The sequence below is a fragment of the Tetranychus urticae genome, chromosome 3, assembly GCF_039701765.1.
Source record: "Tetranychus urticae isolate SD_2017Ah chromosome 3, NJAU_TeUrti_SD_1.0, whole genome shotgun sequence".
Lineage (NCBI taxonomy): Eukaryota > Metazoa > Arthropoda > Arachnida > Trombidiformes > Tetranychidae > Tetranychus > Tetranychus urticae.
The window spans coordinates 6692249-6718462 of NC_142960.1; the positions used below are offsets into that span (position 1 = coordinate 6692249).

General features: G+C 32.6%; 7 protein-coding genes across 8 annotated transcripts; 4 read left to right on the plus strand and 3 right to left on the minus strand.

The window, feature by feature from the left end:
• Positions 1-6125: 6125 nt before the first annotated feature.
• Positions 6126-10509, minus strand: LOC107371271 (endoplasmic reticulum aminopeptidase 1). The gene is made up of 4 exons (XM_015939303.3): positions 10060-10509; positions 9219-9763; positions 7849-9119; positions 6126-7776 (listed from the first exon to the last, which is right to left on the minus strand). Exons 2-4 carry the CDS (start codon positions 9619-9621, stop codon positions 6454-6456), a joined length of 2997 nt encoding a protein of 998 aa, XP_015794789.2. The 5' UTR covers positions 9622-9763; positions 10060-10509; the 3' UTR covers positions 6126-6453.
• Positions 10510-11466: 957 nt separating this feature from the next.
• NELF-B (negative elongation factor B) lies at positions 11467-13668 on the plus strand. The gene is made up of 3 exons (XM_015939305.3): positions 11467-11552; positions 11619-11973; positions 12042-13668. The coding sequence occupies exons 2-3, from the start codon at positions 11619-11621 to the stop codon at positions 13403-13405; spliced, it is 1719 nt and encodes a 572-aa protein (XP_015794791.1). The 5' UTR covers positions 11467-11552; the 3' UTR covers positions 13406-13668.
• On the minus strand, positions 13663-16992 carry LOC107371275 (trypsin-1). 2 transcript variants are annotated; one of them, XM_015939307.3, is made up of 7 exons: positions 16122-16992; positions 15019-15901; positions 14790-14890; positions 14616-14722; positions 14285-14559; positions 14048-14199; positions 13663-13981 (listed from the first exon to the last, which is right to left on the minus strand). In XM_015939307.3, the coding sequence occupies exons 2-7, from the start codon at positions 15311-15313 to the stop codon at positions 13820-13822; spliced, it is 1092 nt and encodes a 363-aa protein (XP_015794793.1). In that variant the 5' UTR covers positions 15314-15901; positions 16122-16992; the 3' UTR covers positions 13663-13819. The 2 variants fall into 2 exon arrangements, with proteins under 2 accessions (XP_015794793.1, XP_089125280.1); XM_089269154.1 differs by lacking the exon at positions 16122-16992 and having other exon boundaries at positions 15019-15342; positions 15657-15793.
• Positions 16993-17143: 151 nt separating this feature from the next.
• Positions 17144-21490, minus strand: LOC107371272 (acylcarnitine hydrolase-like). Its single transcript, XM_015939304.3, has 7 exons — positions 20963-21490; positions 20592-20747; positions 19235-19385; positions 18988-19173; positions 18389-18927; positions 17697-18325; positions 17144-17424 (listed from the first exon to the last, which is right to left on the minus strand). The coding sequence occupies exons 1-7, from the start codon at positions 21191-21193 to the stop codon at positions 17400-17402; spliced, it is 1917 nt and encodes a 638-aa protein (XP_015794790.1). The 5' UTR covers positions 21194-21490; the 3' UTR covers positions 17144-17399.
• Positions 21491-21984: 494 nt separating this feature from the next.
• Positions 21985-22939, plus strand: LOC149093272 (uncharacterized). The gene has a single exon (XM_089269155.1). The coding sequence runs from the start codon at positions 22151-22153 to the stop codon at positions 22790-22792; it is 642 nt and encodes a 213-aa protein (XP_089125281.1). The 5' UTR covers positions 21985-22150; the 3' UTR covers positions 22793-22939.
• Positions 22940-23581: 642 nt separating this feature from the next.
• On the plus strand, positions 23582-24530 carry LOC107370913 (uncharacterized). The gene has a single exon (XM_015938869.3). It carries the CDS (start codon positions 23735-23737, stop codon positions 24377-24379), a length of 645 nt encoding a protein of 214 aa, XP_015794355.1. The 5' UTR covers positions 23582-23734; the 3' UTR covers positions 24380-24530.
• A 386-nt stretch (positions 24531-24916) lies between these two features.
• Positions 24917-26113, plus strand: LOC149093273 (Golgi-resident adenosine 3',5'-bisphosphate 3'-phosphatase-like). The gene is made up of 2 exons (XM_089269156.1): positions 24917-25542; positions 25755-26113. The coding sequence occupies exons 1-2, from the start codon at positions 25277-25279 to the stop codon at positions 25963-25965; spliced, it is 477 nt and encodes a 158-aa protein (XP_089125282.1). The 5' UTR covers positions 24917-25276; the 3' UTR covers positions 25966-26113.
• Positions 26114-26214: the final 101 nt, after the last annotated feature.

Consider the following 26214-nt stretch of genomic DNA (forward strand, 5'->3'; position numbering starts at 1 on the left):
AAGAAAAATTGTTCAATGCTCTGTTAAACTCTGTCTATTGAAAATGTAGGATCAAATCAGATTACAATCTTTTTTGTTCACCTTTTGTTAATTTATCTTGACAATCATTTTAATGAACATGTTAATCTAGACAAATAAGGTTGAATTGGTATGAATGTTGACAATTGAGTGGTGGTTTGTTGAGATGAATAGCAAATGAAAACAAAACCATTGTTAATATCATTAACTTGTAATGAGGTCAATCATCAATACAACATCAACCTTTCAACACCTTTAAAACACAATTTTATAAGTAAGTTTACCTTTTTATCAAATGTTTATTTCCATCATAAATATCATTAAATGACCTTACTAAATGATTTTTCTTCTCTTTATGACTGTTATGAATGATTAAATGTCTAAAATTTTATATCAAATGGAATTAATTTGGAAATGGAAACCAATCAAGATTTGCGATCCAAAAGGACTTCGAGTTTCTTTGTGATCCAATTTACAATGTAATATAAATATTTTGGACTCAAAATCACACGTTCAACAAAAGAAATGCCCTCAATTGCAGTATTTTTACAATTTTTCTTGTCATGTCGTAGAGAATGGAAAATTAAGGATTCCTGGAATCAAACAAATTCTCATAAGTCGATTGGATTCATGCAACATCTCTTTCGCTATGATCATGATGAGACGGATCACTCATAACACTGAAATTGTCTTAAAAAGTGGAAGACAAAAATCGAAAGAAAGAATTGTTAAGGTTTCATTACGATATTTCAATGTAACTCATTCTCTACAGAAATTGCAAGCTATTATTATGAAACTCTGAAGAACCCAGAGACCACATTTCTACGGCCTTTTACCAGGAAAGAATCAGGTTATTTCATCCAAGCGCAGGCGAATTTCAGAAATTTAAAGCCTTTATTTGATTCACCCTCAGCTTGTATCATTTGTAAAGGTTTCAATTTTATTTGAAACATAGCGTATTTGGTTTGCTTAATCAAAGCAAATTGAAAATCATTTTGAGTAACATTATTAATACTTTAAATTATTAAATATTAGTATTAGAGTTATTCAACATTTATTGAACATTCAGATTCTTTTCAGTTTACAAGTTTAAAGCCAACAGCATAAAGAAGTTTCATTTATTCACATTGACTATAATTAATTTCATTTTTAATTTTCACTTCGTCCTTGATTGCAATTATTGAAATGTTTCGTTTTTCAAACAGTGGTGTGGATAAAACGGGAATTTTGAACCAATCAATATCTGCAGCTAACTTTCCATAGACTGAGATTCCAAACCATATTCCAAGGATGCTGCTGCTGTATATTAATAGATCTGAAAATGTGATCTCAGGATACGATGTAAACACGACGTCATATTCAGTTTGTGGTTCCAAGCAAATTAAAGATTGAGCATCTTCTTTGACAACATACACACTGCTGATTGTTTTATACCAAACGCTATGGCACTGTTGGGTTTCAATCAACTGAAAGCATTTCTTAAATGCCTGTTTTACATTAATTTGATTAGTAGGCCTAACAAATTTGTAATGTGATGGATAATGGCCAAAAGGAGAAACAAATTCAGAATAAATGACTGGTTCTGTCAAATTGGATAATTTACTTTGAAGGCAATCTTGTAAGACTCGAGATTTATGATAATTTCGACAATTCGTTTGATATGGCCATTCAAGAGAGTTGGCGATTGTCCTTTGTAAATGACTTATGGAGATCACTCTTTCCCCTGATCTTTCATGGACTGGTTGATACTTGCTATACCGACTAGATATGACATCAGCATGTGAGACGAAGCGAAAGCCAAAACTGTATTTCATTTTATAGTGAATGCAAAGCAAACATTGATTTCTTTCACTGCTTGTGGAGATAGTTTTACTCAATTTTTGAGTTCCATTTCGACAGGCGACTCTCAGAAACAGGCCCATTCCACTGAAATGCCGTTCAATTTTACATGAAGGTCTAACTGTGCCATTGGGAATATCTGTGAATTCGCGATGTAGCTCGACATTGCTTATCAATGAAGATGAGTTTGCCGTAAGCTGCTCAATATCACCCACAGTTAATAGGTCAGTTAAATATACTTGCATTGCAACGGTTTCAAACAGTTGCAAGCATCTGGATCGAAAATCCTTGTCCAAATCATCCTTTGAGCTGTATCTTCCAAGCTTTTTACATATTGATTTCAATTCAACTGGATACCGATTGAATAGCTCATTTAAATCTAACACTTTAATCAATGGTAAATGGATATCAATATCAGGAATTTCCATCGTTCCAGGAAATTCAATTGTCACTTGACTTCGCACAGGAAATTCAAGATAATGATGCACTACATAGCCAAGATGGACGGTACATCCAATGAAGCAAAAGATGAATACACAAGTCTTTTTATTAAGATCTAACATAATTAAGTAAATACAATATGCAATTGTCTTAACAATAACAATGACAGTTTAAACAGTTTGTCTTAAGATTTAAAGTTAGCCTCTGTTGATAAATTATTCACTTTTGAAAATTTTCTGATTGTGGCAATCGATGATTTTGGTAAATTATTGGCAAAAAGTTACACACAGTTTCGTACTAACATATTCAATCAAAATTGCTTGTGCTCTTAAATAATATATTTACAGCCATCAAGATTCAAAACCCTACACTAACAAGGGAGGTGACCCACCTGGTACGATTTGATTCGGGAAATTTCATGATGAATCGATGGAAATAAGTTGAAAAAGATGTTTGGCCAAGTCACAGGACCTGCAAATTTTTGCTTCAATTTTTATTCCAATTTTAAGTTTAATTCAGACCTATTGTAATGAACTGAAACTATGAAAAATTGCCATTCTCAAGTTGAGACTAACATTCATTTTGTTTAGTTTGTTGTGCAATGTCTTTGTTTTTGTCATTTTCAATTCATTACAATAGGTCTGAATTAGACTTATAATTGGAATAAAAATTGTAGCAAAAATTTGCAGGTCCTATGACTTGGCCAAACATCTTTTTCAACTTATTTCCATCGATTAATCATGAAATTTCCCGAATCAAATCGTACCAGGTGGGTCACCTCCCTTGTAAGAGTCACTCCTAATTTAACAAAAGGCCAAGAGTCCGGTTATTTTGGTGTATTCAGTTCGATCATATTTTGTTTTCGGAAACCTTCAACATTATGAAACTGGGCAGTTTTGAATTCAATCATAAGAGGACCTTTTATTTGCTGTTGACGAAGTGAAGATTTTTGTTAACTTGAAGGTGACTTTTAGTGTAATTCAATTACTAGTATTGTCCTGTATCTTTTCATTTTTATTGATCAAATTAAAAGCATTGTATCTGTAACATTGTTGTATTGTATAAGTATTGATTTGCATAAAACTGGAACCATAATATTTATTGAGCTAGAAGCAACTCTCAAGTTAACAAAAAAAGGCCAAAGTTGAGTTAATTTCAGTTTTTGCCATCTTGAGCAGATCTAGTTTTCAGAGACACTAAACAATAGGAACTGCCCAAAATCTTATTCGATCGTAGAGGTAAATACTTTACTTTTATTTTCTGTTAAATTGCAGTAGTGAAGAGAATCTCCATTTTTGTTAACTTGAGAGTGACTTGAGTGTGAAATTTTAAGCTTTTGTATTCAGCTAGCTGTTAGTTCTGAATATTTGTCTCTGATCAATCTAGTTTAAAATAATTAACTCCTTAAATGTACAATGTGATATAAATATTTTGGACTCAAAATCTCAAAATTAGCTCATTCGGATGATGGTTAGTTTCAGCCATTGAAAGCTTTTATTTGATTTTATTCGCGATCAATTGACATTTGTTAAGGTTTCAAAGTCGCAAATCTTACGTATTTGGTTTATTTCATCAAATCAAGTTGAAAATCTCTTTAACACAATTATTAATCTTCCCTGAACTTCATATTATCAAACTATTAGTATAATGTTATTTAACATTGAGATTCTTTTGAGTTTACAAGCCAACAAAGACGTTTCATGCTGACTATAGTTAATTTAGTTTTTCATTTTCACTTCATTATTTTCAGCCATTTCATCAGTGATTGCAGCTATTGAAATGTTTCTTTTTTCAAACAGTGGTTTGGATAAAACGGGAATTTTGAACCAATCGAGATCTGCAGCTAACTTTCCATAGACCGAGATTCCAAACCATATTCCAAGGATGCTGCTGATGTATATTAATAGATCTGAAAATGTGGTCTCAGGATACGATGTAAACACGACGTCATATTCAATTTGTGGTTCCAAGCAAATTAAAGATTGTCCTTTTTGTCTGGCAACATAGACAGTGCTAATTGTTTGATACCAAACGCTATAGCACTGTTGGGTTTGAATTAGCTGAAAGCATTTCTCTAACGCCTGTGTTACCTTTGTATCTTTAGCAGGCCTGAAAAATTTGTAATGTGATGGATAATGGCCAAAAGGATAAACCAAGTCAAAATAAATGACTGGTTCTGTCGAGTTGGATAATTTACTCTGAAGGCAATCTTGTAAGACTCGAGATTTATGATAATTTCGACAATTCGTTTGATATGGCCATTGAAGAGAGTTGGCAATTGTCCTTTGGAAACGACTGAATGTGAACTTTATCTCATCTGATCTTTCATAGATTGGTTTATATTTGCTTAGTCGAGTACTTATGACATCATCATGTGAGACAAAGCGGTAGCCAAAACTGTATTTCATGTTATAGCCAATGCGAAGCAAACATTGATTTGTTTCGCTGCTTGTGGAGATAGTTTTACTCAATATTTGAGATCCATTTCGACAGGCGACTCTCAGAAATAGGCCCATTCCACTGAAATGCCGTTCAATTTTACATGAAGGTCTAACTGTTCCAGTGGGAATATCTGTGAATTCGCGATGTAGCTCGACACTGCTTATCAATGAAGAGGAGTTCATAGTAAGCTGCTCAATATCACCGACAGTTAATAGGTCAGTTAAATATACTTGCATTACAACGGTTTCAAACAGTTGTAAGCATCTGGATCGAAAATCCTTGTCCAAATCATCCTTTGAGCTGTATCTTCCAAGCTTTTTACATATTGATTTCAATTCAACTGGATACCGATTGAATAACTCGTTTAAATCTAACACTTTAATCAATGGTAAATGGATATCAATATCAGGAATTTCCATCGTTCCAGGAAATTCAATTGTGACTTGACTTCGCACAGGAAATTCAAGATAATGATGCACTACATAGCCAAGATGGACAGTGCATCCTGTAAAGCAAAAGATGAAAACCCAAGACATTTTATTGATACCAAACATAATTGTTTCAGTGTATACAATATATAATTGTATTAACAACTATAATAACAGTTTAAACAGTTTATTTGAACATTCAAACTTATCCTCTGTTAATAAGTAACTGATTCCCTTTTGCAAATTTTCTGATCATAGATTTTGGTAATCGATGCTAATGGGAAGTTATTTAAACCATGCCAAAATAACCCATTCAATCAAAATTGATTGTGATCCCAAATAATACATTTACGGCCATCAAGGTTTTAAACACTAATTCAATTATTGTCTGGTCTCATTTAATTTTTATTGATCAAATTAAAAGCATTGTATCTCTAACATTGTTGTATTGTATAATTATTGATTTGAATAAAATTGGAAGCATAATATTTATTGAAATTTTATCATTTTGTATTCAGTTAGCTGTTGGTTTTGAATATCTGTTTCTAAGGATAATCAATCAAATTCAAAGTAATTGTCACCTTAATGTGTGTTAAAATTGAAAAATTTAGATTGTAATGAAACGATTCAGTCTCTGTATAAGATTTGTTTCAAAATGACTTTCCCTTGATTTTTTTGTCTTATTTCATGTTTTTTGCTTTGTATTTATGTAAAGTTATAAGAAAAGGCCAAATGATTAACTAATAAATATTAGAAATAGAAAATAGAAAAGGTTGAAAGTATGAATTCAGATGATAACTGTAATTGATATCATTTGAGGCCTTAGCTGATGAACCAATGATAAATATATTTATTGGTGTTTAAAATTATGAACTATTCTTATAAATGTATGTTATATGTTTGCCGATGTATCTTTTGTAATTGATTCAACTGAGCAAAAAAATCACCAACAAGAGATTTAAACATGATTATGACTTTATTCGAGATTGTTAAACAGTCAATGATTATACTTTATTTTGATTTTATTGATTAGTGATTAACTTTAAATGATGAATCAATATTAAAAATTGTGCTGACTTATGTAACAGTCATTTGACTTTAACGAAAATATAATTTACAATTATAATATGCGTTTTTTTAGTTTCGTTCAATGGAAAGACAATCAAAGATTTTAATTTAACTTGAAAGTGAAAAAAATGATGTTATTGGCAGAAAGCTTAGATTATGATATTTATAGCGATGAAAAGATGAGAAAGGAAGAAAAGTATTGACTGAACAATTATTTTCATCGTTGATCGACTATCTTTAACCAATTGATAACTTTAGCTTCAACATTTTCTTTCCAGAAGATATTGGCTCGTATTTTTTCCAATGTTTGTTTCAATGATTGGAATCCTGATCCAAGAGGAACCGAAGAGTAAAATGATGAAACTTGATTGTAATCAAATAGTGTTGAAAAATGCCAACCCGTTTCACTAATAATAGCATCAAGGGAAAAGGACCCAGTTCCAAAAAGGTTCAACAAAGTATTCCAATTGGAACGGACAAAACGCCAAGCCAAATGGCGACCAACTGGATTACGAGCAACATGAGTTATAACATAAGCTGTATCTTGAGGTTTAATCTTGTTCCTATCAAGTGAATAATTAAGGAATTGTGATAACAACCATGGATTATGAGTGTGGGCCAAAGCATCCAGAAGTAAACGTTTCTCTGAAGGAATCCTTTCTTTAACATATTTTTGCCAACAAAATTCCCATTCTTCAGTATCGCCCAACATTATTCCAGTTGTGTAAACGGTTTTACGGAAATTTGGTGGCGGTTGATACGCATCTTGAGACCATTTATCAAAGTGTTGTTTAGCAATTCGAATGGTTGTATCTTCACCGAAATAGGCAGCCGCATAATAAATGGATGATCGTAATTTACGGTCGAGATGGCTTCCTTCATCGATCCAGCCTCGTTTCCACATTTTAAGTGCAACTCGAATCAGTCTTAAAATAAATTTACGAAGTAAAGGATGACCTTCCATTATTGAGTCCAATATCTTTAAGTTTATTATCGTTGTGACCCAAGGAACATAATCACGTTCCTTTGATTTTTCAAGATATGATGTGATGTTGAGTGCAATTTGAGGTTGAAGTAGATCCATTCGCATGAACGAGAAAGCATCGTCAATCAAGTTGGCCCTATCTGAAGGTGATAAAAGATGAGTATCAGGACCAGAGCGATCCAATAAGGAAATTAATCTTTTCCAATTGTATTCATCGTAATTAACTCGATAAAATCCTGTTTGGTTAACATTTATTTTAAACCAATCAACATGGTGAGGAAAAGGAATCACTGAATTAGACGATGACATCCATATTAATGTGGCATCTCGTGGGTTATGACTGGTTATAAAAGTTATTGGGACAATCCATTGATATCCAAATGGAGATGTATTATTGCCATCCAATTCATCTTCACTTAAAGGACTGGAAAGGTAACGTTTTTGGGTTAACAAAACATGTTCACCATAAGATCTAACACTAATCACTGGATATCCTTTTTGACGAACCCAAGTCTCCATTATACTTGTAACATTTATCACTTCATTTGGCACAATCTGCAAAATATGCAATATTATTAGATAAAAGAATATAAAATTATAATATAAAATAAAAAGAAATATAATTACATTTGAAAATGATCTCCAAAGATCACTTGTTTCAGCATTGGAAAATTTATATTTGGAAAGATAATTTTTTAACCCAAATCTCAAATTATCTGGTCCAAGAAAATTCTTCAACATTCTAATTAAAGCAGCACCTTTCTTGTATGATATTGTATCAAAAAGAGCTTCAATTTCTCGTGGATCTTTAACATCATTCATAATTGCATGAGATGATTCAAGTGAATCTAAGGCTAATGCTTCTTGAGTTGTTGTCAACACAAATTGATCCAACATACGCCAATCTGGATACAAATGATCAACTCCAAGATTCTCAACATAAGAAGCAAATCCTTCATTTAACCAAAGATCATTCCACCATTTCATAGTAACTAAATTACCAAACCATTGGTGAGCAATTTCATGACTAATTACAGTTAAAACCTCTTCTTTAGCTGAATCTGGAGATGTCTTTTCATTATACATAATGGCAGTTGATCTGAATGTCATTAAACCCCAGTTTTCCATTGCACCAGCACCAAAATCAGGGACAGACACCAAATCAAGTTTAGTTAATGGATAAGTTAAATTGAAAAAAGATTGAAAATAAGTCAATATGGAAACGGCTGATCTTAAAGCCAATTCCCCATGATTAACTTGATCTCGAGGAGCCAAAACTCGAACATGAGTTCCCTCTTTGGTTCTTGCATCCAAAGGTTTAAAATCACAGACAACAAAAGCAACCAAATAAGTGCTCATTTTAACAGTTGAATCAAATACAGAGAGTCGAAGGCCTTCCTTTGAATAAATCAAAGTATCTTGTTTCTCTGAATTGAAGTAGACATCATGATGAACTTCATGGACCATTTTCAATGAAAAAGTAGCCTTAAAAGCAGGTTCATCAAAACATGGGAATGCTGAACGAGCCATTGTAGGTTCAAAATGTGTTGTCCCAATGAATCTTTTACGTTCACTTGAACTGTCCATATAAGACGAAATGTAAAATCCTTCCAATCTTTCCTCCAATGATTTTGTGAAGTTTATTTTAACCACATATTCAGTGTTTGTCTCTAAATTGTTCACCAACTTGATATGAATCAATTCAAATTCATCATTTTCCAATACTTTATCAACTGTTATCCTTTCACTTTCATCGTTAAATTTAGTAATAGTGATTTGTGTTAAATTCAATTGTTTACCATGTACTAAAATAAAGTCAACTGCTTCTTCACTGATGATGCTTATTTCAACTGATCCTCGATTAATAAATGTGGTTAAATTTGGATGCATGAAGATATCTGAATAAATATGAGATAATATGAGAAAATATGAGGAAAATATGAAATAAATTATTAATAATATTAATATAAATGATAAATGTGTTTATTAATACTAACCATAATGGATGGGTTTAATAAAATTAGGCAATCTTAAATCACTCCAAGGAAATTGTTCCCCATTAGTGGCTAAAAGATGTGATGAACTTGAATTAACTTGAGTTGTATTGGTTTCTTCAATTGCTCCAATGATATGGCATTGATTTGTTTTAAAGGGACAGGCAAAGGCGCAAATTAAGACAGTCGAGATGAGTAGGATAACAATTAATGCTACCATGATAAGTAATTGATAAAATGAAAAATGTACATGATGAGGATGCTGTTTACGGCAAACACGACGATTACGGCAAAATGGGCCACAATCACCTCTCAATGATTTATTGGTTACTCCATCCACTGATTCACGACAAGTCAAAAAGGTAACATCATCCATTTCAAGATCAGACATTTGAATAATGCTCATAATTGCTATTATATTTGGATCCTTCAATTAAACCAATTCGTATTATCTCGATAATTATTCATCTAATTGATTGATGATTGTAATAACAATAATGACGATGATGGTGACTTGGAATGGCTTGTTAGTTGCTTTAAAATATATACTGTTATCATATGATAAAGTCCAATTAAAGGAATGACGATGTTGACAATAAGCAAGTGTAAAAAATAAATAACATGAATTAAGATGAGGAAATTGTATTATCACTTATCTTGTTCATTCAATTTATCAATTTAAATTAAACAGAGGAATCATCATAATGGTTATGACAGTTAATCAACTAATAATAGTAACAATAAACATAACCATAGCCATAACCATAACAAGACACAAAATGAAACATGAAAAATGTCCAACCAAAAAATATGTAAACAATAGATGGCAAAATGTACAACTTACCGTTTAATTGATTGTATCCAAACATTTAATTATTGATTGTTAATGCCTTTTCATTTGTATTTCACTGGTTCCAATACAAATGGTTTATTTCACAGTTATTTGAACACGAATATATTGATCACAGGTCCGGTTGAATTGATAATGAAATGAAAACAAATGGATACAAATGAAGGTAAAGAGTATGTTATAAGATGAACAGATGAAAATAGAATGTCGAGATGAAGATGGAGATGAGGAATAAAGAAATATCAAAAGGGATAAAAGATGATCACGATTTGGAGCCAATTATGTTTTAAGGAATCCAATCCATTGTGAATTCATGTTCAAAGGCGATCAAGTAAATCTGATGGTGAGTATAAATCATGATAAAGTCCTAATGAGACTTGAAATGATCTTTTTTCTTTTCATTTCTTCTTTTTCTTCTTCTCATTCGAACCCACAGACTCACTTCTATTACATTCACTTTCTCTCATTCCATTTGCTTTTTTTTCATCCTCATCTTTCTACATACTTCTTTACCAACTCACATCTCCTCTTTTTATCGTACCAGAATTTCCTTTTTTTTGCTTCTTTTAATCCCGGCTCTGAACAAGGTATTATTGATTCATTACCAAGCGAGAAATTTCTTCATTCTGGATCAGTAATTTTCCTTACATCATCAATAAGGAGCCATCAGTCATCAAAATCATACCATTAATTGATTTTTATGCTTACAAAGTGAACAAATGAATGGGTCCACAGATATAACTATCATTAAGCTGCTTTGCACTTTCATAAAACAGCATATAAATGATAATCAGAATCCATTGCTGAGCAAAAAGTGAAACCATTCACGTTCATGTAATTTCATCTCCATCACCAATGTATTCATTTACAGCATTTTTTATCATTCCTCGAGAAATCAAAGCAATTAAATAGGGAAATGAAATCGATAGGATACACTCCATGGTTGAAAAAGGATTGAAGAAAACAAATTTAATAATGAACCTGATAAGGATTTTCAATGTTTAGAGGAGAAGCAGTTCAGCTCAACTGTTAATCTAAAATTAATCAGGAATAAAAAATGAATTAAAAGCTCCACGAAAACAAAATTGACTTATAATTAGCTTAATGAAGATTTGTATTTTGTAAATTGTATACAAGACTGTATACCATATTTATACCGCCATATTTGAAATTTATCAAATGGTGTGTAATCATTGGATTTGACTTTAATTGTCAGCTTAATTATATCATGATAATTAGCTTAAGTTATTGTGATTCTGCCAACATTTATTAATTACAGTAATTGGATAATTTTTTCAATCCAATTTTGAATTCAATTCCCTGAATTGATCTCCCCGCCTGTTGTCATAGGAACGTAGAGTTGAAACCATCTTCAAATCTTGAATTTTTTCACTGCAAATTTTACACTGTTAGCTTAATTACCTAATTTCGATAATAAACAAATTGTTTTGTGTCATCTAGAGATTTTATTTTAATCAAAAATCAAGGTAAAAATTATGGTTAGGTGATGTCACTTTTCCTTCTTTAATATCTCGATATGTTTTCATTTACAGATGAATGGACTTGAAGAAGTTGGTATACCTGGAAGGGAATATCTTCGTGAAGCATTAACAAATTGCAACGATCCTTTACAAGCTATCCAAGAATTCCAAACTGAAAATGGTATTTTATTACCCTCATTACGAACAATACTTCCATTATTGGACCTCCATGAAGTCAAGAGATACGATTTTCATCACTCAGTATTGGAAGAGTTGAAAGATAAATTACTGAAACAAATCGACAAAATGGCTTCATCCGAGTCAACTGATAAAGAAAAAAGTCTCAAAGAATTATTGGAAAAAAGTTTCCCTGTTATAAGGATACAGACTTTACAACCAATTGTTATGTCTTTATTGAAAAATTTAGGTAAATCTATCAGATAATTTCCCTTCATTTTATGCAGTTTAACTTATATGCTTTTGTCTTTTTTGCAGAACGTATTGATGATAAATATTTGAAACAAATTGTTGCTGATAGAGAGCTTTATGAAAAGTGTGATCTCTCAGTTAAGCGACAAATCTGGCAACAGCATCAAGGATTGTTCGGTGACGAAGTTTCGCCGCTATTTAGCGCATATATAAAAGAGAAAGATACTATGCTTTTTTCACTCCAGTCAGGATCTTTTTTTGCAATGACTCCAAAACAAAGGCGCCAAAGCGAAATAATACAAAATTTAGTGAAAATAATTGGTCGCAATGTATTACTTTATGATACTTGTTTGCAATTTCTCCGAACACTTTTTTTGAGCACAAAAAATAGTCACTATTGTACATTACGTGTTGATCTGCTGATGGCCTTACATGATGCTGATATTCAGGATATTACTTCCATGGATCCTTGCCATAAATTTGCTTGGTGTCTTGATGCCTGCATAAGAGAGCAAAACATTGACCCAAAGAGATCTCGTGAATTACAAGGTTTTCTTGAAGGAGTCAAGCGTGGTCAAGAACAAGTAATTGGCGATTTATCCATGACCTTATGTGATCCATATGCTGTCAACTTTTTGGCAAACAAGGCAATTAAAATAGCCAATAATTTGATAAATAATGAGAACCTTGCTCGTGAAAACCTAGTGTTAATGTTAATTCTAAGAATGTTAAATTTGGGCTTACATTCATGGGACATTCTGAATTCGCAAGTATATAGAGAACCTAAACTCGATGTTGAATTGGTGACTCGATTTCTTCCTGTGTTAATGTCCTTAATCGTTGATGATCAAGTTCGTGCTGTTAATTCAAAGTTACCTCCTGATGATCGAGAATCAGCTTTAACTATTATTGAACATTCAGGACCTCCTCCAGATTTGTATCAAAAATTCATTACAGAAGACCGTTTAGCTACTGAGCTAGCCATTTATTATACTTTACAGGTATTACGTCAAAAAGATCGAAATGCAGTTGTCCGAGTTTTAGGTTTTTTATCGAATTGTCATGACAATCGGATATCTGATGATCGTATTCTTCACAGTTTAGTGTCATTCCTGATTCCAATGGCAGATGAATTTTCATTAGAAGATTTTTGCACAGCTGTTTTCGATGAAATTTTCCTTTCCAACCTTGACCAACTCAATGTACCATATCATTTAATTAAGCTTATGCACCATGTTTACAATCATCTTCCTGCACATCGACTAGATCTGTTAATCAAAACATTGACCGCATGTCCAATTGAAAATGAGAAAGCTAAAGAAATGTTAACTGATTTGGTTAAGAAAGTGGAAGATTTTAAAGCTGAAGCTGATAAAAAAGCTGAAGAACCTCCTCAAGAAGATATTGCACTTCCATTGCCAGTTGTTTAAAGTACAAAAAAAGCTATTTTTCCCTTCAAACCGGTGTTATATAATTGTAAAGACTCATTGAATTTAATCATCTTCCATATCACATTAAATAAATCTCATTGTAACTTTTAAATCATCCCAGATTCAAATTAAACTGGACATACGAAGCTCTATAATTGCTTAATGGTCAACTCTCCTGCTTTATTGTAATTAGTCATGAAAATTTTACACTATTCTAAGTATTATCTTGCACTTGATACAAAATAAAAAAATCTTAGTTCCAATGTTTCGTGAGTTTTATTAATGAATATTTATGAAGAAAGCACAAAGAAGTAAAGAAATTAAAATAGATCACAAAAGGGTTCGATAAATATTAAATTAAGATCAGTGAGAGGATTAAAATCAAATAAAAAAGGAGGTAATTATTTTGGTTGCTTAATAAAGACTCTTGATTTGATTGATCCACTCAAGAAAATGAGTAACTCGAGTATAAACATCAGGGAAACCTGGTTTAGCACAACCAGAACCAAATGATGTTATTCCAGCAAGATGCCATTGGTTGCCAACTTTACATTGAAGTGGTCCTCCAGAATCACCCTAATTACAACAAATCAAGAAAAATGATAAACAACAAATCAAAATATTAATTGTGATTAGACTTACATGACAAGTTCCTTTTCCACCTTCTTTAGTTCCAGCACAAAGATGCCAATGTCTGATTGAGATCTTGAATTTGGGGAAATATGCTTTCTGACATTCCTCATTGTCAAACACTTTTATTTCAACTTTTTGTAAGACATCAGCTGCTCTTTTGTCTGTGTAAGATTGGTTAATTATTAGAATTGCAAAATTAGATTAATTAAGGATAAGAAATTTAAATGTATCGTAAGTCTACTCAACTGTAATCAACTTTGCCCCATCCTGTGGCAACACATTCAACATCAAAGAAATCAAAATGAGGATCATCAGGTAAACAGATTGGTGAAACATGATCATTTGTTTCAACTGGTTCACTTAATTTCATAAGAGCAATATCATTATCATAACCACGGTACCATGGGTAATGGAAAAGCTTTGTTACTGAATAAGTTTTCTCATGGGTCTCAGTTAATTTCATATTGTGTTCACCAACACGAACTTCCCAAAATATTGGTTGAGGCAAGGCAAAGACTGGGCTAAAAATCAATCAATCAGTCAAAAGCTCTATCTAGAGAGTTTATTTATCACTTACTTTAACATGCAATGAGCAGCTGTCATTACCCATTGACGGTCAATCAAAACTCCACCACACCAATGTCCAATTTTGCCCACTTGTGGGTGAATCAAACGGAGAGAGACCTTTGAACGGACATCAAAGAACAAATTAGTTGGATTTGATTGAAAATGAGCGAAACAATTTACTTACTTGCCATGGCCATTCACCAATAATTGAATTGTTACCACCAACAATGCGCTCAGTCAATGGACTATCATTCCGATAACGGTTATATCCGCACGCTTGTTGAGCTTGGGATTGATGAATAAACACAGAGAAAGTTAATGTTAAATATAGCTTATTAAGCAAAGGTTGATTCAATACAAACAATATGAATTATGGTTGATATCAACAATGAAACAACAATTATCAATCCTACCTCGAGGTTCAGATGATTGAGTTGATGGTAGAGATGAGATAGTTGTTGGGCTAGGAGTTGATGTGGATGAGGATGAAGTTGATGTTGTCGTGGGTGGTGAGGAGGAGGGTGAAGAACTGGAAGAAGGTGAAGGTGAAGATGTTGAGATAATTGTTGTTATGTCGTCGTTAATTGTATTACTTGATGATTGAGTAGTTGTTATAAAAGTCCTATTGATGTTACTTTCTTCTAGACAATAACTTGAAACAATAAATATAAACCATATGATGGATGATAATTTATGTCCAGGATCCATTCTGACAACTCAACAATTGATTGATTTCCCTTTGAAAGTAAAATCGAGCAATTTAATCCAATTTGATCCAGAAAAATAACAAAAAATAAGAAACAATTTTGTCTCTCCAAGTGAGTCAGTCGCTTATAACTGAACAGACAATTGACCAACAAAAAGGTTTATGATAAAAAAAGATTATGGCAGAGTAAAGGGTGGTCAACCAATTTCATTTCAAGATTGATCACTGTAAATTGTAAATACATGTATGTTGATTTGATTTGACGCTCATTATTAACAATTTTCATCAAAATACAAACTTGACTGAAATTTTTGTTCTTTACGCAACCAAAAATCTAAATCACACCTTATCCGGTTTATTCCTTGTAAACTCTCCTTCTATCAATAATTGCTCCTGTTGATGATCAACATCAGCACCAGAATCACCATCAACTTCATCAATATCTCTTTAATCATCAAGAAGAAGTTGAAAGAAGAGCAAAGAAGAAACCTGGTGGTGATGATGATACGATCACCCTGGGTTGAATGTACCATTGAATGAAGTCAAAGTTGGTTCCACAACATTTTGCCAAACCAATGTGATTTTAATTGCTGATAAAGATAATTAGAAAAAAAGAAGGTGGGCAATAAATATTACAAGAAACCAGAAGATGAAGATGATGAAGATAATTACACAGAGTTTTATAGTTCGGCTAATAATCTACATGGATCATGAACTGAATTTATTTTTTCTTCTGTTAGTGAAAAAATATGTTGACCCTTGAAACTGCAATAAACACTTGATTTAACTTCACTCTCTAATTCAACTTACCAATTTTCTGATGATTAGATTGATTTTGGTGATTCCACTTTGTGTGATCTTTCCTTTTTCATTACAATAATCACACAGATGACCAACAGGTTATTGCTAATAAATGCAGAGCAAATAGTCATTTGAGAAAATAAAAGTCAAAGAGAGAAAATATTTCTCTTTTTTTCTCAGCTTTATAAGGGCGAAAGATGATCAGGAACGATGTGAACGATCTAATTGAATTAATCTTGATGAAGAGGACCGGTCCTTCTGGAACGTGAATGAAACTTCATTATGTATTATCATATGTTGAACTTGTCACCAGGATAGTTGACTCAGTTGTTTAAAGTCAGATGATATAAGAAGATAATCTCTCATTAGGAAGATATTAAGAGTCCGGTAACCCTGATCCTCATTTTCAAGTTCAATCAGCTTTCTATTAAAAAGTACATCGATCTCAATTCACCATCCGCTTTCCACTATTAGCCATTCCAATATGATCATCATTTTGGGCTTCTTTAGATCCAACAAAATTATGTATCCATTTCATCTGGTGATGTAAGAATGAAGAATTAACGAACCACAAATAGGCAGCGAATTGAAACCAATTAACTTAACAACCATCGAGATTATGTTCGCTTTCTGGCAATAAGAGCTTGACGCTCACAACGATCTTTTTGTCTTTAATGATTCACCTCATATATTCTGGTTCATTATCTTGCATACAAATGAAATTATGATATTCCAACAATTTAAAGCTGCGCTAATGGGTCCTGGGGATTTATCAAGTTGTTTAGTTGTTTTTACAGTAAGAATTGGGAACAAGATAAGAAACTCAACATTATTTCATCAGCAAAAGTTGAAAGTTGATTCTTGAATTAATATAAACAAAATAAAATCAGTCACAATTGCTAACGTTTACACTGACATCTTTTGAGTTCTATTTTAACCAAATACTAATAGAATGATGACAAAAGTTGAAACAATTTACAGATTATTAATTGCGATAGTACGTATTAAATAAAGGTTTCACATTATTCGTGGTAGATGTAAATATCATTTATTTAAAGTATGGCGGTGTTAGTTTTTAATATTAAACTAGATTGAAATGTTTTCATGCAAAAGAGATTTTCTGATTATTATTACAATTAATGGTGGATAATTTGGTGATAAAGTAAATGCAAAGAAGTTTCATTTGAGTTAAAAAAAATTTCTCAAAAAAAGTCAACAGGTTTAGACGAATCCATCTGATCCACTGGTAAATCGGTTAACCAGAAATATGATCCAAGTCAATGATTCCTAAAGTTGTTCAACTACGTCTCCTCTGAAAAAGAGATTGAATTTAAATACATTGGTCATAAAAAGATAATGATTAGTTGCCTTAATTAGTTTTCTCGAAAAATGATAATTCAAAGGTTTCGGTTAATTTGTTTCTTTTCTACTTCTACTATTGTTTTGGGAAAGATTTTAATTCTTTGGTTATCAGTGGGATCTAATTGTTGCTTTTTAGATAGGATGAGAGACAAATTCAAAAGGATTTTTCATAATCTATGTAAAAGCAATGTTAGCGATTGTTAGGTTTAATATGAACCTTACTTTTCAGTTGATTCCTCATTTGGCTTCCGAATTGACTCGAGTGATTGTTTATCATTTCGTCTTTTAATGAAGATAAATGCACCCAAACTGGATGATAACAATAATAAAATGACAACAATGGCAACTAAAGACCATGTAGCTGCTTGGTAGGATCGAAATGCTGCTTCTGGGAAGTAGGGAGGAATGACAACGGTGCTAGCTTCAACTGTCGAGAATAGATGATTCCAGAAAGCAACCATACGCTCAGAACGAAACATGCTACCATAAGCAGAGCCTTGACGGGTAACGCGAATGTAAGAGCGAGTTGTCGTTTGGTAATTTTGCCAGTTACAAGTTTGCTCCTTGTCTTTAATGGTTGATAAAATGCAAGAGAGAAGAGTATTTGCTGCCGGGTTAGCCTCAGCGTATTGTTTTGAATAAATTGTTTTAAACAGTACAAATATATCGTCCATGTGAGTGGCTCTGAATTTATCAGCGGTAACATCAGATGCCAGATTTCTCTGAAGCATTCCAAAGGTAATGCGAGGCTGTTTGTCTTCGTAAACGTAAAGTTTTGATATAAGATTGTGACTGGAGTGAAGTTGCAGCGCTTTTTCAGCTGGTAAGGTGTATAAAAAGTCTCCCAATACCTGTTAAAGAAAATGGTTAAACTTTAGAGAAAATAGTTTTTGAAAAAGGATTTTGATAAATACCTGAACTAAGCGTTCATCAACTTGGCCTTGATTGTATCCGCGACCAACAGTAGTAATCTGTCTACCTGATCGAGCTTCTTCATCGGGAAAATATTGATAATGTACTAAAGATGCAAGAACGTCAAGATTTGCAAAACGTTTAACAAAAGGTCCAATCAAATATCTAATTTTATCTTGAATTTTACTTATAGCTTGTATTTGCCGGTAATTTCGGTAATAATCAAGAGCACCTTCTTGTTCAGTTATACCAACTATCAATGGTACTCGTGCGAAGAAACCGTTTTCAATTTGAATTTGAGGTATATCATGGAATAATGGATCACTCAAGTTACGATCCATTGTTGGTCGAAAATGCAGCTTTTTGGTTCTCGCAACAGCCAAAATTTCAGAAGTAGATTTTTGTTGAAGACATCGACGAATCTGAGTATACCCACAGCCTAAACTAAGCGCAAGTTCCCGACTAATAGTAGATGGTTGATGTTCAAAGGCCCAAGGAGTAAAAACGGTTCCTCCAGAGCAAACAACAGCATTAAAATACACTAAACAAAAATAAGAAAGAAGAGTTAGCTAAACGATAAATCACTAAAACGCAACTGTACCTTTATTATAAGTGGACAGCATAAGCATGTTAGCGGCAATCGCACCAGCATCATGGCCCATAAGAACAACTGAATTCGTGTCTCCATGGAATTGAGATATTTCGGATTGCACCCATTGTAGAGCCATAATTATATCTCGTAACCCATAATTACCGTGAACTTCATTAGTGTCAGTAGAAAGGAAACCTAATGAACAAAAAATTGATTAGTTATTAATCAAGTTAAACGAAAATTAATACCAAATCACCCAAAGGTCCTAATCGATAGTTGATAGTTACAAACACAAGAGAGTTAAGGTTTTGAGGTAAAACGTCCAGATAATAGAAATCTTTGCCTCCATATTTGAACTCTCCACCATGTAAATAAACTACAACAGGAGCATTCGCTGTAACTGGACCCTGAATAATTGATAAAAATAAATAGCAATTATCAAACCATGATTGAAAATTTTCAATTTTATGGAATCTCAATACTGAAAGTAATACTTTCAAGCCTTTTATTTGAAAATTGATCGTAATTATGACTTCATAATATTTGCTGTGTGAAGCTGCGTTGTCTCCACTTGTTACATAAATTTCATTCTTTGATTGAAACTGGTGATCTGAAGTAATGAACTTGTCACTTTTTTAATCAAAATAATATAAAGAAGAGTAAATTTACAATTAACTTACAATTGAAAATGGTGAGAGATGAGAAACCAAAAGAGGTTCCCTCTCTTTTTAGGAGCCTCCTCTTTAATCAACAAAACAAATGATGTTTCCGGTTAATATTATTATAACATACATAAATTAATAATTACGATTATTGAAAGACACAAATTTAAAATAAAAATCATATTAATGTCCTAATAATTTAATAATAATTTCCGTAAGTAATTTTAGTAGTTGACTTAACCTAGTCTCTTCATTTTAACGGTAATATTCAAATGTGGGGGACTGCATGTCAATAAACAAATGACTAAACTCGGAGGGTAAACACTTTAATTATACTAATTTTTTCCTAATTAACTAATCAATGTGACAATAGCTATTAACCTTGATAACCTTTTCATTTCAATCAAATTAATCGTACATATGAGTAATAATAAAACAATGGGCCTAACTGGGGCAATTCTGGATGATTAACCATTTAGCATCGATAATCTTGAACTTATTTACTAAAAAAATTTCACTTTTTTCCTGAATATAAAATGTCGCTTTAATTTTAATTTAACAATAATATTAATACTCATCATGATATTGAAGCAAGTCAAGGCAAAACTGTAAATAAGTTAATAAACAATTTGGTGACTCATTCAATTTAAAAATAACGAGACAAGTAAACAACAAAGCAATTTATCTTTTCAGATGAATAAAAACAACATGAAAAATGTGAGGCTTGACGAAACAAATTTCAGAATGAATCACGATGATCTTGAAAAATTCAAGATTATCTAGGTTGACTTGGGTGATTATTCATCCACTCATTCCCAGATTAACTTGGGATATACATTTGTTTAAAACTGTCAATTTCGATTCGTTAATATCAAACCCTGATACATTGGTTGATTAAACTAATCAAATGAAAGGAATGAAGAACAGTTGAAATGAAGGAAATTAACTTACTCGACTAAGAACTTGAACATTGAGATAAAGACAATCTTCAGATTCACCAATTTGAGGGTCAGATTCAAGTCGGAATCTCTGTTCAACCTGTGGACACATAACTCGACGATTGGTAGCGTCCAGGAAACCAGACCATTTTACTGGTTCTTTTGGGTTCTTGAAAAAGCAAAAGACAATAGAAAGTGTTAAAAGGTGTAAAATGAAGTGATAAAATGGGTGTCAAAATATGAGTGAAAATAACTGTGCAAAAGGTGTGAAGCTGAATGGGAAAATTTCAATTAAATGCAGAAAATTACGACTGCTGGTTATTTCATGGAGCTATCAGTTTAGGTCGTTTTATATGTAATTATACAAGTGATCATTTTACTTACAGAAAACCGACCGCTACCCACTGGTGGAGACGCATAAGGTATACCAATGAAGGAAGTGATTCTCAAATCACTTGGATAATTTCCCACTGGAGTGTCTCTTCGACCTCGGATGTGACCATAACGAGTACTCACTACTGGATTAACATCATCAATTGACCAGCTGTAGGTTACATTTACAAATGAAATGCCAATAAAAAGGAATGAAAAGAAAACAAAATGAACAATAGACATGGTGAAAAGTGAAGAACGTTATGTTGTAAAATATGTAAACAAATGAAACTGTCGGACAACAGAAGCTGTAAAACCAACGAAAAAGCTTAAAGTTTGTCAAGTATTGAAGCCAATTAATCAATTTAGATTGTTATAGCACTAATACTGAATAGATGAACACAAATAGAGGATTAGATGTGGAGATGATTGTTAGTTAATGATAATGGTGTTGTTGTTGGTTGGTTAAACAGCATTCTGTAAATTAGTTGAAATTGGATGGTTCAACTTGAACTTTTATTCAGTTTAGCCAACGGATGTTGAGTGAGGAGGCAAAAGTGAGTTAATCAATGGGAGAAATGATGAAAATTGTGAAGATATAGACGAAGATGGAAGTAGGAATGAAGAGCGAAGAAGGTTGATATTAAACAATAAACAGACAATTCTTGATAAAGTCTAGTATGAGTAACTTCCTACTCTAGATTAGTGGTAAACATAATCAAACTGAGTAAAGGTAACAATTGCAATCAAACGATCAAACCTTTGACAATTTAAGTGAATTTAAAATGGCCACCATAAATTTTAAACAATAGAGACTCATTACTTACAGACCAAGTTTAATTTACATCCAAATGTCACCATTGAAGCTAAAAATTAGAACTGAATATATTGTAGAGTCTAAGAAATTTTAAATTAGAAATGTAAATACAACACTAATTAAAAACAATTGAAGTGTTAAATATTCATATTGCTAGATCAATTAGAGTACTCGTATGAAATATTTAGGAATCAAATAGCGGAGTATTGTTAGGTTGGTATCGACATATGTTTGCCAACAATAAGATCCATTACGATACTTTAAGAGTAACAATAGATGAATGATAACATCTTTAACTTAACATTGTTTTTTCCTTGTTTTTTTTTAATTTTTTAATTTTTTTAATTGTAATTGAGTTTTTATTTTTTAATATGTAAAGTTCAATGGATCGAAAAACCAACGAAGACAAGAATAATGGACCAGAAAATTGTGTTTGGAGGAAAATGGGATCTTTCACGTTAACTCAATTTGACAAGATGATCCTTGAATCTGAAAAGGAGTGGATAACCGATTCTATAATAAACGCTAGTCAATATTTGTTGCAAAAAGAGTATCCAAATATTGGTGGATTACAGGATGTCCTATTGGCTCAAATACAAGGCTTTAAACCAGTGGAAGGATCTTTTGTTCAAATTTTAAATGAAAATCAAAACCATTGGTTTACAGTGTCCAACATTTTTCGCAACAATCCAGGTCATGTTTCCATTTATGATTCCAAATCAATGGATCGGAAGGATTACACTGATGAAACGTTGAAACCAGTCTTTGCCATGTTACCTGATGCAGTGGAGATAAAATTTTTTCTTGAACAAGTTACCCAACAAGTTGATAATTCACAGTGTGGACTGTATGCCATAGCTTTTGCCAAAGCCCTGTGTTCACGACGTAATCCAGCGGACATTTTATTCTCGGATGATCCTAAAGCTATTCGAGAACACATGATCACCTGTCTTTGTACAAATAAGATCAGAAGTTTTCCTTTAGGATCCAAAACACCGCTCGAAGAGTTTGTCAGACATCGCTAACCTAAAACGCCTTAATATTGATCTCCTTTTTATACTTTCACCTATTTTGACCCTTAAATCTCGTGTATATAAATCATTTTGTGCTACATTTTTTCGTAATCCTAAACTGGATTGATTTTCATAAAGATATTTTATTTCAGATTGAAATACTTTCCAATGTTTGTTCTTTCAACTGCATGCATTCAATATTCAAGGATATCGCATTCCATAAATAGCTGTTCTAATAATTAAAAACAAGAAACCTTAATTCACATTCATTGAGTGTAATTAACAAGCTGCAAAAAGTACGAGTTTATTTCATTTCACCTGTTAAAGGAATAAGGATACCGCTAATCCAAAAGGATCCAATAGTGAAAATTGAATTTAATATTATAGCTTGGGAAATGAAACAACAATTAATGAGTAAATTGTATGATATAAAACGATAAGATGTCTTTTATGAATGTGAATGTTAGTTTGGGTACAAATTCAATTAAATTCAAGTCCAGCTTCATTCGAGTGCAAGTGATTCTGTATTGGTATGAGATTCCTGTTTTGTGAAATTGTCTAGCTGATGTCCAGATCTTGATCAGGTTTTGTGTTATTTGCTTAGAATCGGAATCAGATAAGAAAAAATCAAAGGTTTTAGTGTTGGCTAAATTTAATTTACATTTAATTGTAACAGCATTAAAAATATCAAGATTTGCCTTGCCACCTCTGCTGGCATCTAGCAATATTTTCTTCAACTAACATAAAAATAAATCTGTAATCTTATTATGTACAGATTTATCAATCTTTTCATACATCTGTTTATGCCTTGTGATTCAGTTATCTTTTAAATATTATATTAATTTATAAAGTGATATTTAATAATATTCTTTTCGAAGAGCGGTATAATATGACGGTCTGTTAGCTCCATTAATCGATGTTTTGACAATTGTTGCGATCACATGCACCATATCAATGGATAACATTAAAAAATTGGAAGAATTAGGTGATGAATGTGCCAAAAAAGACAATCACGGAGAGGCTGTTTTACACTATACACATGCCATTAAATCAAAGCCAAGAGAGTATCGTTTGTTAGAGAAACGGTGCAATTCATTTCATAAAATTGGACAATATTATTTCGCGTACGAAGATGCCAAAGACTTAATTTTGATGGCTCCAAATAATCCAACCGGGTTTCTTAAGAGAGCAACAATTGAATTTGAGACTGGAAATTACAAACAAGCCTTATCTAATTTTAGGAAAGCTTATCATTTAACCCGAGACTCATCTATAAGTGAAAAAATTCGCCAATGCAAAGAGAAAGCCAACAAACAAGAATCATCTGATAAACATTTACCATGGATCGGAGCCGCTGTTGGTTTGGTAATTGGTATGGCGTTAGTTGTTGCTGATTACATGCTTTGGATGAATAAAGGTTATCTCAAGAATCCGTTGCTTAAAGTTGCTTTAATTATTAGCAATGCTTATTTGTTTTTCCATACTCTTAAACGGTATCGAAACTACATTTCCTCTTGTCGTTCGAGTTTACTTCAACCACCGCCACTGCTTTTCCCAGATGATGGTGATGATGATTGGTTAAAGTCTAAAAATGATTAAAGGAAATTTCGCCATTCCACGTTTTTTTATGTTTAATAAGCAAATTACATTAGTGATCTAATCATTTACAACTACCTTGTCTAATATTGTAATAAATAAAAAGCAGAACCGCAATATGATGGCCATATAATCAAGTCATGAAAAACTTCAATCGATATAAATGTCTAAATGATTTTTTTGCGCGCAATTTATCAAGCATTTCATTAAAACAAGATTCTCCTTCGAGAAAAATGTTTACAATGATAGATATTTAGCTTGAGAAAAAAAGAATTCTTTTATTCTTGCTCTTGAGTGTCGAGAATTGTAATTCTGAGAAATATAATATTTGAAGAAAGGTAAATATAGTTATATTTATCATCAATATTGTTGTACTTGATCCATTATAAAGGGAGTGGATGTAGAGGTAAGAGCTGCTCAATTGAACTCCAATGGAGAGACAGAAGTAGACAGATAAAATGCTAAACAGAGGAAAAAGAATGATAGGATTTATTGGATAATTTTTTATAAAAAAAGGTCTTCCCTGAATTGTTATTTTGAAATAATAGAAACAGTACCAACTATCCTAGATTCAAACTGAATCATCAAATTTCCTCGCCATTGTCTCAAACAACCATTTTCACCATTCCCCGTCAACCAGTTCCCGGTTCCTCTTCCTCCTCCTCCTCAGCTTCAAATCCATCTTCTTCGACACTTCGCCATCAACCACCCAATTTACATCCCCATTCCTATTCTCATTCCCATACCTACCATCACCATCATCCTGGATCGTCGGTGGTTCGTCATCAACATCCTCATCAGTTAATCTCAAGTGTTACAGCACCAATCACCAATCAAGTTAAACGCCAAGGGGTGATTGGTGGTGTTGGAGGAAACCTTGGTGTTATTGGAGGAGGAAGAATGTACTTGCTTGTATCAAGCTATGAAAGTCGAACTGATGGTCCAACCTATGTGACAACGAGAGATGCCAATATCATTCAAAAATTGAAAGCTCTGCGAATCATTGAGGAACCATTGAAGTTTACCAATTACAATTGTTACAATTACAAATTTGAATATCCAGATATTTGTGTTCTTGACTGGTTCCAATTGTTGGGTTATAGGGTACAAACCATGGCAATGACTTATGATCCCGGTGTTGCTTGTATTAAACACATTTGGACAATGTATGTGTAGTCATGGTTAATCAAATGGTAATCTAGTCCTGTTGAGATGAGGTCAAAGAGTAAAGGAAGTGCATCATTGACTAACGACTCATCTCCATAATATCAGAGCGAGAAAACGTGAACCTAATCTTTCCACAGCTCTTGAGTATGACTTGAGTGGCACAACCAAGTATCCATTTTTTATTGACACACATTTTCGATTTTATTTTTAGTGGCCAAACGATTGATTTGAAAAATCTACTTGTAACACTGATAAGAGCAGCTGAAAGAGGAGGTAAAGAGGTGGTTGGCGTTATGAAAAATCGAGAGTTACATAGTCGAGCAAAATCTAAGGATGAAAATGGTAAAGATGAGTTATTGGGTGATTTAAGATCTCATCAAATGATGGTCTTACAAGTCTCAGCTAAATTTCCGATGATATGATAACTGCCGGTGGCTCTGGGTATAAGGCATTGCAGCTAATCAAAGGTAATGCTGATGCCTATGTTCACAGTACCTCAATTAAAAAATGGGACATTTGTGCTCCTAATGCAGTGCTTGATTCGGTTCAAAATAGTTTGATGACTGATCTAAAAGGAAACACCATTGATCACAATGATACTGGCGATGTTTACAACAGGAATGGACTGCTAGCGACTTATCAAACTAACCATCAAAAAATTTTACAAGCAT